This window comes from Astatotilapia calliptera, chromosome 8 (assembly GCF_900246225.1).
Source record: "Astatotilapia calliptera chromosome 8, fAstCal1.2, whole genome shotgun sequence".
In the NCBI taxonomy this organism is placed as follows: domain Eukaryota; kingdom Metazoa; phylum Chordata; class Actinopteri; order Cichliformes; family Cichlidae; genus Astatotilapia; species Astatotilapia calliptera.
Genome location: NC_039309.1, coordinates 3,025,756 through 3,040,665, shown reverse-complemented (window position 1 = coordinate 3,040,665; position 14,910 = coordinate 3,025,756). Strand labels below are relative to the sequence as shown.

Below are 14,910 nucleotides of genomic sequence, written 5' to 3'. Positions count from 1 at the left end.
ACCTTCCCAGGAGTGGGCAACCAAAATTACCCCAAGAGCGCAGCGCCAACTAATCCAAGGGGTCACAAGTGACCAGAGAATGACATCCAAAGAACTGCAGGCCTCCTTTGCTTCAGTTAAGGTCAGAGTTCATGATTTACAATAAGAAAGAGACTGGCCTGTAAGGCAGAGTTCCAAGACAAAAACCAGTGCTGAACAAAAGGAGCACAACAGCTCGGTTTTGTCAAAACATCTTAATGATCCCCAAGACTATTGGGGAAAATACTCACAAAATCTGAACTTTTTGGAAGGTGTGTGTCATATCTGGAGTAAAAATATCATAGCATTCCAGAAAAGGAACATCAAACAAACAGTAAAATGTGGTGGTGGTAGTGTGATGGTCCAGGGCAGTTTTGATGCCTCAGGTCTTGGACTTGCTGTGGTTCAACCATTCGTGACCTCAGGCTGAAGCACACTTGGGTTCTACAATAGAACAATCATTTATGGTGATCCAGGATCACCAATCACTTTTTCACACAGGGCCATGTAGGTTTGAATTTTTTAATCTTTTTCATCTTTGTCTAATATTTACATTTGTTTGATGATCTGAAAATATTGTGGGTAAAAACAAAACAAAACATGCACTTCAAACCACTATACATGAGTTAGCAACATATACTGAATGTGAGCAGCATGTAAGCATGTGAATCCTGTACAATATGGGATTATGGGATACAATGTGCTAAGTCAACTGTTCTGCTTGCTTAGCAGATCTGCATATTCAGATGATGTAGAGATTTTTTTTTTTCATAGCGTCAAAGATAATTTTTTTGTATTTAATTTAATTGTTCTGCCAATTGGAGACCCTTTCTCCTGGAAACTGTTTGTGTCATATTAAATATTAAATCCTGTGAGTTGTTCTGTGTTTTTCGTAGCTGACAACGATGCATGCTGTCAAAAACTGCAACTGAACTTTTGTTTCAAGAAAGAACTTTACTGGCTGCACTCCTACCTGGAAGATGGGCATTAATATGAAAGACTGTATATAAAAGGTGGATGTGACCACCATGATTGTTTTTAAAGCTTCTTTGAAAGTGGATCTATATCAGCTGGGGCTAAAGTTCAGCACCACCCCCAAGCTGTACTTCTCTTGTTTATGGACCAGATATGGTGCCAGCCAGGTTTCCTGTTGGACACTCATTATTGGGGCAGCCATGTGACCTCACTGAACATTCATTGATGTCATCCATTGGTTCTGGACTCTGTTTTGGTGTTTTGGCTACTGCCATGTTGGGTTCTGGGAGCCAAGAACCCGACAGTATCCGACATATTTGGACAGGAGACCAGAGCTGTGTCCCAATTCAGGGTCTGCATCCTTCGGAGGCAACATATGAAGGCTGATTATGTCACAGCTAGGCAACGAAGGCTGTCCCAATTCAAGGGCCACTCCAAATGTGGTCAACAAATGGATCCTTCATTTCCCCGGATTTTAAGGATGGGTCAGGTGCATCCTTCGTGGCCCAACCTATCCCAGAATTCACAGCACGGCCCAGCCAATTCCAGTTTCCAACAATGGCGGCAGCTACTTAGTTTTAATATTACTCTTATTACTCTTACTGGGTTGCAAAATAAACTTTTAGCATATTTTCAGGCGAGAATGTGGGTGTGTAAACTTCAAATATCTGCTCGATTTATCGAGACATCGCATATTTGCAAAAGTGCTCTGACGTTTTCAGAGACGTCTGTTACCCACCAGCTTGATCGCTGGCCGGGTGGTCGAGGCTCACTAGACCCGGCGAGAACACCGGAATTCCGGCAAATCGTTTTCAGACCCCCTGCAGTCTTTCGCTACTCAGGTTAAACATGGATATATAAGTCACTTAGATCACTTAAAAATGTTGCTGTTTGGCTTTTTTCAGTGTTTTATTTGTTCCTGAGTTTGGCTGAGATTAAAGTTTTGGTTTTCACACAGCATCAAGCAGAAAATTGATTAAACAGAAGTGTGAGATGGTCGAGAATTTACTCCAATGTCCTGTTATATTTTAGTGAGCAAAGAGCAGACTGAGTTTATCAAACTCCACCGAGACAGCTGGCGACGCAAACGTGAAGGCTAGACTGTCCCATTTTACAGCCTCGCACCTCCAGCTTTTTTTGGTCTTTGGTTAGGGATGTGCTTATGTTTATATATTAGCAGATAATTAATGCTTTACTGAAGACTAAACCTTGATGATAGCAGAGTCTTTATAACCACACCTAAATGTCATTCCATCAGACACCATTAAACACAGCAACGGTCTGACCAACATGCTCTTTCAAATGTATTCAACACTTCTCTGATGGGTTTTTAAGAGAGAGGCAGGAATTCATAAAATATTTCCAGTCAACACAATATAATCTACTAGAATATTCTATTTGATCGAATATTTCTAAGTTGTTGTTACAAGCTTGTTGGAGCAGATGCTCTTTACAGGCCCCACAGAGTGAAAGCAGAAAGCAGTAACTCAGGATCTCCAGAGGGAGCTGTTAAGGCTGGGCTCAAAGCCTGCCCGGGGCCACTGCGATCCACCCTCATTGCCCCCCTGGGACAGCTCTGAATTGTGGGGTGAGGATGAAGGTGGACGTGGTGTCAGGGGTGAATTGCTTTTTAAATTCCATCAGTGTAATTCAGTTTCTGCTTTACCTGCCACAAAATACATGCAGGTTGATTTGCATAATGCTTTGGGTGTAATTAGCTGACAAGAAAAATACATAAAGGTACAAAGATTCAGCGCAGCTCACCTCAAGCTCTTCCCACTTGGTGTAAATGTTAAGTAAGAGGGAAGCACTGTCTTCTCTGCTGGCATTTCAGAAATCCATCTTATCCTCTCCTTTCTGTTTCCAGGGAAACCGCAGACATGCAACACAATGTATCAGTGAGTTGAATATGACGTGATGAAACAGTGAAACAAGAGGAAGAGGAGGAGGTGGAGAAGAAGTGAAAAGACTTAGAAGGAATATTCCTGTCAGAGAAATCAAATATCCAAAAATAGGAAAATATAGACTCTCCTTCATCTTCCACATGCCGTCCTCTCCTTGCCTTCCTCTGCTTTCACTGTCTCGGTACACAGGTACACACAGAGAAATCACATCTAGTACTTCATAAAATACCAATAAACTTATAGATCTAACTTAATTTAAAGGCTATAGAAAGTCAGTTCTTCAGCAAATATCATTTTTAAGCCTCCACAGATTAATTTTTGCACAATATTAATTTACCACCATCAACACAGTCTGGACTGGTAGACCAAGGCGGGGCACTAGAGAAGCTATTTGTTCTTCACCCCCTGACTGTCTACTTAGGCATATGGCCTTAGTTGAAGCTCCTTTGGGAGGATGGGGTATCAGGTCCGCTGTCAGGGACTGTTTGGTGCCTGTACAGCTGCAGGGAGATCAGGGTTTGGATTGTCAGCAATAGGCCACACTCATTGTCGGTGGTTGCTGGACTCTGCTAGAGCTGCCCTGTGTTTATAACTTTTGATGGACAGAATTTTGAGGTACTACCAAGAGCCAGTGGGCGTCTAGTTTGGTAGCCTGATCTGTTGTGCTGAAGAAAGAGCTGAGTGTGAAGGCCAAGCTGCTGATTTGCATCCCCACTCTCATCTGTGACCACAAGCTGTGTGTAGTGACTAGAAGAATGAGAATGAGCTTCTTCTGAAGGCTGTCTGGACTCAGAGATGGGATCAGGAGCTCAGGCATTCAGGAGGGGCTCAGAGCAAAGCCGCTGATCCTCCACAGCTACAGAACCCAGCTGAGGATATGTACTTTTGAGACATGCTGTAAGAGAGAGAGGAATGTTTGAGTATGACCTCCACAGTAAACCTCAACTGAAAGCCCAAGGAAACAATATGTTTGACTGAACCCACGTCATTATCGTAAAGCCTCCAGTACAATTTCACAGACTTAACAAATGTATGCTGTTCATTCTCAGAGTGCACAGGTGTGACTTTGGTTATAGCTTTGGGGCATGTTCTTGACCCTAAAGCACTAAAACTGAATCTAGTTCTCAATATGCACCTGAGGTACTTTTACTATGTTGTTTATTTATTGTAGGATTCACTTTTTTTATTATTCGGTCTATTTCTGCCTGCCTATCTAGGTGTCAGCTATCTAAATACCAGATTCTGCTCAATTAAATAAAAATAAAAGAGTAATGTATTTTTCTACAGGTGTGGTTACTTAACCATAACATTGATTAAAAAACACAGCATGATAAGAGGTGATTAAAATAGCCTTCACCTTAGGAAATGTGCTTTTTGCCTGCTTGAGGGGCACTTTCACTCTTGATGCTTGAGTATGTTTTGCAGCTAATGGTTTTTGCACACCAGTAAAACTGTGAATGCAGGACTCTCATGCATTAGAGGTTTTTATATAAAACATCTCAGTGCTTCAGTGGGCATTATAACAGGGTTAGGGTTAGACTATTTTGGGATCTGCAGAACAAAGAAGAATGTAAGATGAAAATGGCCCTTCAGGACATACCGGCTGCAAAGTAATCTGATCAGTGAGGAAACCCACAGGCAGCTGAAAGGGCAACAAGAGGGAAATAAAATGCAGGCTTTTAGAAATGAGCATTTGTTGAGATGTATTTCTCCTTTAATCAGGCCCCTTAATGTCTCAAGACTTCATCGTCCCACATCATCCCAACAGAGCACTTTGCTCTCACACTGCAGCCTTACCTGAGTTTCTAAAAGGTCAAGGTCAAGGTCAAGGTCAGATTTATTTATATAGCACATTTCCAACAGCCGATGCTGCACAAAGTGCTTAACAATAACAATAAAATTAAAAACTACAGTGTAATACAATAATAACAATAGAAACAATAAAATAGAAGAATTGAAACAATACTAACTAATTCAGATAAATCCAAAATGCTTGGGTCATAATGTGTTAAAAGCCAGAGCGTAAAAGTGTGTCTTTAGTAAAGATTTAAATTGCTCAAGAGTTTGAGCAGATCTAATATTTAAGGGGAGACTATTCCAAAGTCTGGGACCTGCCACAGAGAAGGATCTATCACCACGAGATTTGAGGTTAGTCCGTGGAATGGACAACAATAGTTTTGAACTAGATCTCGTGTGTTTTCCTGGAGCATAGGCAGAGAGGAGCTCTGACAAGTAGGGGGGGGGCTCGGGCGTTGAGTGACTTAAAAACAAAAAGTAAGAGTTTAAATTGGATCCTGTAGGGGACAGGGAGCCAGTGTAAAGAGGCTAAAATTGGGGTTATATGCTCTCTCCGTTTGGTACTGGTTAGCAGGCGAGCAGCAGCATTTTGAACCATCTGAAGGCGATGGATGGTGGCATGATCTAGGCCATAATACAATGAATTGCAGTAGTCCAATCTGCAAGTAAGAAAAAGGTGGATGATACGCTCGAAGACGTCAGCCGGAAGGTATGGCTTTATCCTGGCTAGCTGTCTTAGCTGAAAAAAACAGGACTGAACTACTGCACTCACCTGCTTATTCAATTTAAAAGAACCATCAATGTAAACTCCGAGGTTTTTTACATGTGTTTTACAATACGAGGAGAGGGTACCCAACGTGCTGTCGATATGATTGAAATTGCCAAAAATGACAACCTCAGTTTTGTTTTCGTTTAGCTGTAAAAAATTTAATGATAACCACTGTTTAACGTCGTCAAGGCTGCGTAATAAGAGCTGCGGTTGATCTGATCCTGATTTTAAAGGTAGATAAATCTGTAGATCATCCGCAAAGCAATGAAATGAAATGCTGTACCACGAGAAGATGGAGCCCAATGGCAGCAAATAGAGTGCGAAGAGGGCGGGACCCAAAATAGAGCCTTGAGGAACGCCGTATTTAAGAGGAGCTAATTTGGAGTTGTGGGGGCCCATATTGACATAAAAGAACCTTTCTGTCAAGTAGGAGCGAAACCACTGAAGGGCAGATCCTTTTAGGCCAGCATGCGATTCTAGCCGTGATAACAGGATGTCATGGTCAACCGTGTCAAAAGCTGCTGACAAGTCCAACAGTAAAAGGGCAGCAGGGCTGCCAGAATCCATAGTTAAGAGAATATCGTTAAAAATCCTTAAAAGTGCTGTCTCAGTGCTATGTAATGATTTAAAACCAGATTGAAATTTTTCTGAGATCATATTAGAATCGAGGTGTGCCTGCAAATGTAGATAGACCACTTTCTCCAAAACTTTAGATAGAAAAGGAAGCTTTGAGATGGGCCTGTAATTAGACAGAACAGTTGGGTCCAGGTTTTGTTTTTTAAGAAGAGGCTGAACTACAGCTTGTTTGAAGCATAGTGGGACGCAGCCTGTAGTAAGGGACGTATTAATCAATTTGAGAATAAAAGGGCCAACAATATTAAAAGTGTTTTTGAGCAGACTCGGGGGAAGAGAATCAGAGGGGCAGTGTGATGATCTTAGGCCACTAACTATCGCGGTCAGGTCCTTAAGGGAGACGGGATCAAACTGCTCTAAGACAGCTGAACACACAGGTGGAGGGCTTTGAACTGAGACAACAGACAACGAAACAAGGGCCCTAATCGATAAGATCTTGTTATTGAAAAATGCTAAAAAATCATCGCACATACTTGGTGAAAAAGTAACTCCAGGATTATCACATAAACTAAAAAAGCGATTAAGAATGTTAAAAAGTACCTGAGGCTTATGACCGTTTGCTGATACTAAGTTTGAGACAAATTGTGTTTTTGCAGTTTTTACAGCTTCTTGATAAGCAGAGAGACAAGTCCTTAAAATCTGTAAGGAAACATACAATCTGTCCTTTTTCCATCTCCTTTCAGCGCGTCTGTAGTCGCGTCTGAGGGAGCGGGTGTAATCGTTCAACCACGGTTCTGATGAATTCTTAGCGCGCACAGTTCTGAATGGTGCAATAGAGTCCAAGATATAAGTGCAAGTAGAATGAAGAATAGCCGAAAGGTCCTCAACATTTTTACAATTAGAGTTCAATATTCCAGAGTCCATAAAAGCAGCAGAAAAGGCAGGTGCTGTTAGTACATTAAGCGCTCGCTTTTTGCGCAGTGGGGCGTTCGACTTGTCCATCGAGCAGCGCAGTGTTTGAGTGAACAACACAGGAAGATGATCGGAAATGCGTAATTCGGATATATCCGTGATGCACACTTCCAACCCGTGGGAAAGCACCAAGTCCAGTGTGTGACCTTTTTCGTGCGTGGGACCAGAAACCCACTGGGTCAAGTTAAAGGAATCAATAATATTTAAAAAGTCCTTGACCAAAAATTTCGAATCACAACAGACATGAATATTAAAATCGCCAAGAATCAAAAAGCTGTCGTATTTAAGAGCGATTCCAGCCATAAAATCAGAAAACTCTTTGATAAAATCCTTATTAAACTTGGGAGGGCGATATATAAGGGCACACAGCAGAGGCGCAGCAGGATTAAGGTGTAACTCAAACAGCTGGAGTTCAAAACTAGAAAATGAGTCATGCTGTAATATTTGATATTAATATTTGTAAAGTAGAATGACAGGCCGAGGCTTCAGGTCTGGATTCAGGAGACAGGCACAAACTCTGGATCAGGTGAGCGTGTTGTGCTGCTATATTCTCAAGCTGTTCGGTAACATGCACTCATGCACTGAGTACTTGTGTTTTGTCTTCCTTTACTCCCTTTCCTCTTCTTATTTCCCCTCACCATCTAGCTAGCCCCTGTTGGAGGCCTCTTCCTGTTCAGGGAGTTCTTTCTTCCCACTGTTGTCAAGTGTTTTCTCATAGGAGATCATCTGATTTTTATATTTTCTCTCACAGTCTTTACCTTACTATACAGAGCACCTTGAGGTGAGTGTAGTTGTGAACATGTATAGTTTTGAATGAAACTGAATTGAATTTGTCACCCAGAAACAATTCTTACTTACACAGCACTGGTGATTTTTGCGTTGCTCTCTGTGTTTCTGGCACTTCAAGTAGGGATATTCACCAGGACTAGATATCTATTAATAATAAACTATATATTGCATAACAATTCATCCATGCAACAAAGAGCAGGGTGCACAGCTACAGTGATAGAAAACCTAACAGAGAGTTTGTGTTTGTGCTTTGAGCCATTATATTTATCCCTTTTCTTTCTTTGGCAGCTCAGCCTGTGACATCTCTGTGGCCCAGCGTGGGTGAAGCATTACAATCATAGTAAGGATGTAAGATACACAAGGAAAAAAAAAGTTAACTCCCTCTGGTGCAAGGAATCCAATCTGATGAGAGGAGAGGAGGATGGGGGGATTGGCTGAGGCTGAATGCTGTGGGGTGGGGGGAGGGGGCCTCATCCAACATGTATGAACAGCAGGATTAGAGCGGGGATAGTCCTGAGAGCCAAGTCCTGCTGTGTGCCTTTTTCCTGCATTACATCACAGCCTGTTCATGGGAGATTTTCTAAATGGCTATCATTTTACTCATCCAGGGAAAGACACTGCTGCGGGCTCTGTTTCTACAAGCATAACACAAATATAGTAACACCATAGAAGAAAAAATAGAAATGAAGGTGCGGCCTTTACGTCAGTAATGGCAAATTGTCTTTTTAGCAGGAAAAACAAATGTTTCTCGCTGCCGATCCTTCACTTCAGTACTGTATATGTCAGTCAGCTGAACTTGCTCAAGCAGCACAGTAGCCTATCCACAGTCTCCCTAGCCCACCTCCCCCCTTTTTGCAGACAGGGCGCAAAAACGCTCCATAAATTCTCTTTGGGTGCATTACCGAGCAAGATGGCGCTCTCGCTGTCAGCACCTCGGATAGCTCCGGCAGCTCTGACAGAAAACTGAACGTTTGTCCCGTTTTTATTTATTTTGCAGAGGTGTCATTGTGTGAGATGTTCGCTGGGAGCTCTCAGGTGATGTGAACGGCATCCAGGTGTCGGGAAACTGAGCAGCCAAAAAAGAAAGAAGAAAAGAAAAGGAGAGCCACAATCCACAAATCAGGATCAAGTTAACAGTACTTTTGCAGAGGTGAAGGAAAAACTAGATTTTGGAGGTCGGGAGAATTTTTTATTATTATTTTATTATTTATTTATTTTTAAATATTTTTTGAAAAAGTCCTCAGATTGTGGTGACTTTATATTGAAGGAGGACTGCGTCTCTGCCCGCATCTGTCTTAAATCACACCGATAAGAGGAGGAATGGAGGGGCGCGTTGCGAAATGACATAGGTCCGCTTCGGAAGGGAGAAATGAAGCCATGCTCGAGAAATAGTGTCGCCTAATTTGCTTTCCTCCGAGTCCTGCATTTGCTTTCTCTTTCGGTCATTGCCACGCCGGCTGTGAAGATGCTGGCTCTCCTGATGATGATGTCTTCAGGGTTTTTCAGCCCCGGCTTTGCTCTCAGCTCCCATTTCAGCTCAGGTGAGCCGACGCAGACACTGTGCTTTTATTTAAGAATGCTCCTTAAAGCACTGACAAAGCGAGCACATGTTATCATTGCTGAATGCACATCATTATATTCTATAGAAACGATGTGATATCCCCACCTGCGATTGTGTGTCCTTGCATTGGGAGGGAAAAAGCGATTTAATGAGAAATTGTGGCTCCAGCGTGTAAACGATGCCTATTTTTAAAACCTCTACACACACAGCTCTAATATTTGCCTCCACCCAAAACCTCAGGACAGCTGAACAGTTCAAAGGTGATCTGGGTGGAAAGGTGAAAGGGGGTAGGGAAGTTGAAAGGTGAAAAGCAATTGTGGGAGCTGAGGAGCAGAGGCTTCCTCCTAATTGGAGCAGGGAGAGGAGGAGTAGGCTAGCTGGACTTATCCAATTAATGCTGACAAAGGAGAGGATTATGGGAGACAATGAACGGAGGCAGATTACCTCACATAACGATGAAATAATCAGAAATCACCGGAAACCAAAATGCTTCCTTTTTTATGATTCAGCGTAAGCAACTGCTGGCCTGTCATTTCGGTGGTTTCTATGGCAACCAGGAGGCAGCAATCTGTAGCATTCCCATTTTTTTTCTGTCCACCTGTGAATAATACATGAATTTATTCCTACTGTCTACAACAGCACTTTCAGTTTTTGGACCGCTTTTTTGAACATAAAGCCTTCTGTGAGCCATAAGTCTAATGCGCATGTCTGTTGTCTTCCCTTTGCTATTCGCCAAATATGCTTAAGTGCATCCCCGCCGCCTTCCTTGCAGTGGCTACAATGGTTTCATAATGCCCTCCTGCCCTTTTCAAAACACATTATCTGAATTGCATAAATCCCTCTTCCCCCATTCCAACATTTAGCCTCTGCAGCATTCGGTTTGTACCAGGTCACTAAATGAGAAAACAACTCTGTATTGTCAGAGTCCCATTTGCTCAAGAATATGAGTCATGACCTGTTTGTGTGTTGTGCCTATAAAAGTGCTGAATTTAATGCTTATATTTTGAGTTGTCAGTTGTGATGCAAATGCATCTTCCCCATATGGTTTTATAATTTAGAGTGCTATGTTGTGACCAAGGTGTATCAGACTCTCTCATGTGGGACCAACATATAGAAACAAAGCTGGCCCAGGAGCCAGAACCCAAAGTAACTACTTTGCAAAGTATATATATAGATAAGTGATGACATTAATTACTCAAAAAGTGAAAACAATGGATAATTAGAAATATTTCTACAGTAGATGTAGGCAGGTGGTTTGAATCATAGAGACGTAAAAAAGATTTTTTGTTTAGCTGCAGAAACTCTACATTTCTAAGTTTATCCCATCTTATCCCAGACTATTTATCATGTGTATTGTAGTGTATACACAATATATTGTATTTGACTTGGACCTGTGCTGTCAGCTTCTTTTAAAAAGAAAATCTTGGCTATAGGTGAATTTGATTGGCCTTAAATGTAAATACTTGCAAACTGGGTTACTGCTCTAATGTACCTTGCATCAGTTTGAGCTGCATTTATGTGGCACATGGATTAAAATGAGTTTGACATCCCTTGTCTAAAATAATGTCAAAGGAAAACTGAGAGATTTTTCAACCAATAGACCAATTTGTCATGTAGATTTGGGAAATGCTGACTCTCAATAATTTATAGTAAATCTACCTGTCTTTACCTCAGAGGTACAGACTGTATATTAAAGATGGACTTGGCCCACTGGTTTTAGATTCTGGCTTTTGAAGCATTTTAGCAGCTGCTGTTTTAGGGGGCCTCATCCAATTTTTTATGTCTTGATAGATTAGCTGTTGTGTTCCTTTTTGTTTTTCCTTTTCTTTGTGTAATGTTTCAAATGCAGTTAAAAATGTAGCTTTTTTTTAAATAAGGGAAAAATCAACTGCAGAAGCTGCCTGATGTAGCTGAGAAATAGAAATGTCAAAGCAAATATGATTATAGAAGGACAAAGTGAAAGAGAGAAGGCTCTCCCTGTGATGACCGTTGTGTAAGAGGGCGGATACAGGGATGACATCACAGCCCAGTAAAGGCAGGGCTTGCTGATGATGGTGTGGGTGATTTTTACTGGCAGCGCTGGCTCGTTTCCCGGGCCCCAGGTTATCCATTTCATATTTCTCAGTGGGCTCTTGGCTACGCATACAGCAGCACGCTCTAATTACATGGACACAAAACAGAAGGGGAAGCAGGACACGGCGTGTTTGAAACCCCCAGCAGACCTTCATCTCTACAGGCTATCACTAAACAACCAGGTCGAGCTGCTGGAGGACGCAGGCAGGGAGCCAGAGGAGCAGGTAAAACCCAGTTGAGAGGGGTTGTTGACTCGAAGATGTATGACAGGAGTTGGTCGAGGAGGGCGTGTGTTGATCTTTGATCTTCACACTAAGGAAAAAACTAGGTTGCATCCAAAAATCAGGGATTAAATGTGATCGAGCAGCTGATGTTGAAGCTTTGATGGAAGGGGAAGCTCAAACTGGTGGCAACCTACAGAAGTGCAATGTACAAAGCTATGATTATAATTTAAATTCATGCTATTTACAGCAATTGAAAAGCCTCTAAAAGCTTCCTCCTCTGATCTGCACCTTAAAACCTCCTGTTAGGAACAGCTCTCCAGTACTCACACTGATGTGAAGAGATGAAAGGACTGTGTGAGTCTTTGCAAGCACAAGCTGCTTTTTTTCCAGTTGTGTTTTCAGTTTCTGCAGATCAGCTTGTTAAAAAAATCATTTCTGTACTGAAAGACCCGGAGTGTCTTAAGTGAGGCTGCAGCAAACATGCCTCTGATTACTAATAGCTTTTGCACTCAGAGAGCTTCTTTGTGTTTGTGCGTGCATGTGTGTGTTCGTCTGAAGAATAATCGCTTCTGATTGCACACAAACTATTTTTCTAGACGGAAACAAACAGCCTCCTACGCACGTGTCTCCACCTCGGTTCAAATTAAGATCCAGCTGTTGTGATTTAAGGTGAATTCCTGTCAAACTCTACTTGTTTTAGAAATTCTTGGGTTGCATTAGTCGAAAAGCACAAACGTGCTCTCAGCACTGATACGTTAATTGCTCGATGCAACATAAAGATGCCGTCAGCAACAGCCAGGCTGTTTACCATTGTCTGGACCCTGAATCCTTTTTACCACGGCGGCTTGTAAACACTGTACATCTGAAATATGTCCAACATATTGTGGACATTGCATTATAACTGCTGAACCTGCTGCACAGTTAAGCTTCTGTACCTTAAAAAGAGCACAAAAGGTTAAGATCTGGCAGTCTCTCACATCTAAAGACAGCGCTGCATAAGCCAGAGTTTTTAGTTATAGACTATAAGATTTTGCAAAGACTGTGGATCAGTGTCTCAAACACTGCAACCAGAATCTTATAGGGATTATTTCACGTCTATCTCAATAGGCCTGTGCTACAGATCTGCAGGATCTTGGGTTTAGCAATGGAATTTCAGATTTAACCCAGGGTTATTTTATTTATTTATTTAGAATTAGGGAGGTGCTCATTTCTTAACAGGCTGCATTCACAATGGTAACAAATGCTGCAGACCTAACTGGCCCCAGAGCAGGTTCAAAATAAGAGACTAGTCGTTTAAATGGAAAATGAGATTGTCTGATGTCTCAGTGTTTTTCTCATGAGAATTCAGTCGTGAAAAACAAAGATTTTTAGGACGAGCTCTATTCTTTGCCAGCTTTCCTGCTTCTGCAAACAATTGTAGCCACGTTGCATTATTTTACAAGCCTTAATATGATTCTATAATCCTAAAACATGATTCTAAGCTGTGCGTGTAGCAGGCAGAATGTGGACTCGGGATGCAGGAACAAATTCAAAAGGCATCTTTAATGCTGTTACCTGCAATAATAAAAAGCATACATGAATAGAGGGCAAGAGCTGGGAAACAAAAGAGTGGAAAACATGGATTCAGAAAACACACACACCATGAGAGAGGACACAACAACAGACAAGGGGAGACTCAGACAATAAATATACATCGGGTAATAATGAGAAGAATCAGCCACGAAATACAGCGGGAACAAATCAGGCATAACAGGAAAGGGGAGGTTACACTCAGCACAATGCACAAAAGAAAAAGAGACTGCCAAAATAAAACAGGAAATGGAGGAACAGAATCGATCTTCAACAAAACCAAAGGAAGGAACAAAATGCATAAAACAACAAAAACGTCAAATAACAACAGAAGACTAAAGCCTTCTTATAATCCCTTCACAACAACAGATGTGTAATCCACCAAAACTCAGAACCCCGGATCCAAGACCCAGGGACCGTGACAAAAGGAAAAGCTTAATTTAAGTAAATCCTCAATTTAATTATAGTCAGATCCTCTCTTGCCTTAAGGATCAGGTAGTGATACAGATAAGTCTGTTAGCTTACACGGCCAGCTTTCTTTTCTGGCATTTATGCAGCAGTTCTCCAGCCTTACTGACCACCAAAACCACTTAAAGTGCACAAGGATTCATAGCACACACACACACACACACACACACACACACACACACACACACACACACACACACACACACACACACACTGGGTGAAGTATGGCACGTTTTATTGTTTAACCGCCTCAGAGTTGCTTTTAATTTCTCAAATATTTTCACTCCTCTGCCTCTTTTATGTGAGAACAGTGGGTTGACTTATCACCCTGATCACCAGCTTCTTGTGGAGGTATCTTGGCATGTTGGACTTGCTCTGTGGCTTTTGACCACAGCTGTGCTTGTGTGAGAAACAACACTGCACAAAGTGGACACGACACTGGGTGAGAGAACAAAGAGAGTGCTCCTGTTGATGGTGTTTGCCTGATGATAATAAAACTTAAGATGTGTTTGATTTTCTCAGAATGTTAAAAAGAAGTTTTATGATCTCTTAATGCCAAAAATTTGAGATGATAGGATGAAATATTTGGAGAAGTTGTTCAAAGTAAGGGCTCCGATAATTCAGTGACTGCAGGAACATCAGGAGCCAAAAGTCTGATGTTTAATGTGCTTTAGTTTTCTCACAAAACAAATTAGAGCAGAACAGAAAGTTAAACATTCATCCCTTTGGATTTGGGCGTGTGTCATACCAGCTGTGTGTAAAAAGAGCTGTGATGATTTTAACGTCTCGTGGCGATTCAAAGGCAAACTCAATGAAATAATAATGAAATGTAATTCTTCATTGATCCTTGTGGGGAAATTCTCTTGTCTTTCTGCATGGTGGCCAGGGTCACCCGTAACACAGCAGCATAATAGACTCATCAGGGTCCAGCATCCTGCCTCTCTGCTGCCGTACAGAGATGGTCCAGCATGAGGCTCTGTGTTGGCCAGCAGTGTGATTGCTGCTCTGTAAATGAAGTGGGATTCATCTTAGTTCATGAGTGTGTGGGAGGTGGGACCACCTACTACTGAGCTGAAGCCACACTTAATTAAAAAAGTGTCACGGTCCACGCAGAAGCTCTTTTTCCACACAGGAGCACTGCTTTAAAATGACCTCCTGTCCAATATCAGTGTTTCCAAAACCACGGTGACTTTGATTTATATTAGTAGGTATTCAGTG

General features: G+C 41.8%; 1 protein-coding gene across 2 annotated transcripts in view; it reads left to right on the top strand.

Annotated features, from left to right (window-relative positions):
- The first annotated feature begins 8,680 nt into the window (after positions 1–8,680).
- The window catches only part of aatkb (apoptosis-associated tyrosine kinase b), a 69,355-nt gene continuing 63,125 nt past the window's right edge, over positions 8,681–14,910 (top strand). The window contains exon 1 of one of the 2 annotated variants that reach the window (XM_026177844.1): positions 8,681–9,338. In XM_026177844.1, the coding sequence (XP_026033629.1) occupies positions 9,263–9,338 (76 nt within the window). In that variant the 5' untranslated portion in view covers positions 8,681–9,262. Of the gene's footprint in view, positions 9,339–11,536; positions 11,656–14,910 lie in introns of those variants that run through there. The other variant, XM_026177846.1, reaches the window with a different exon arrangement.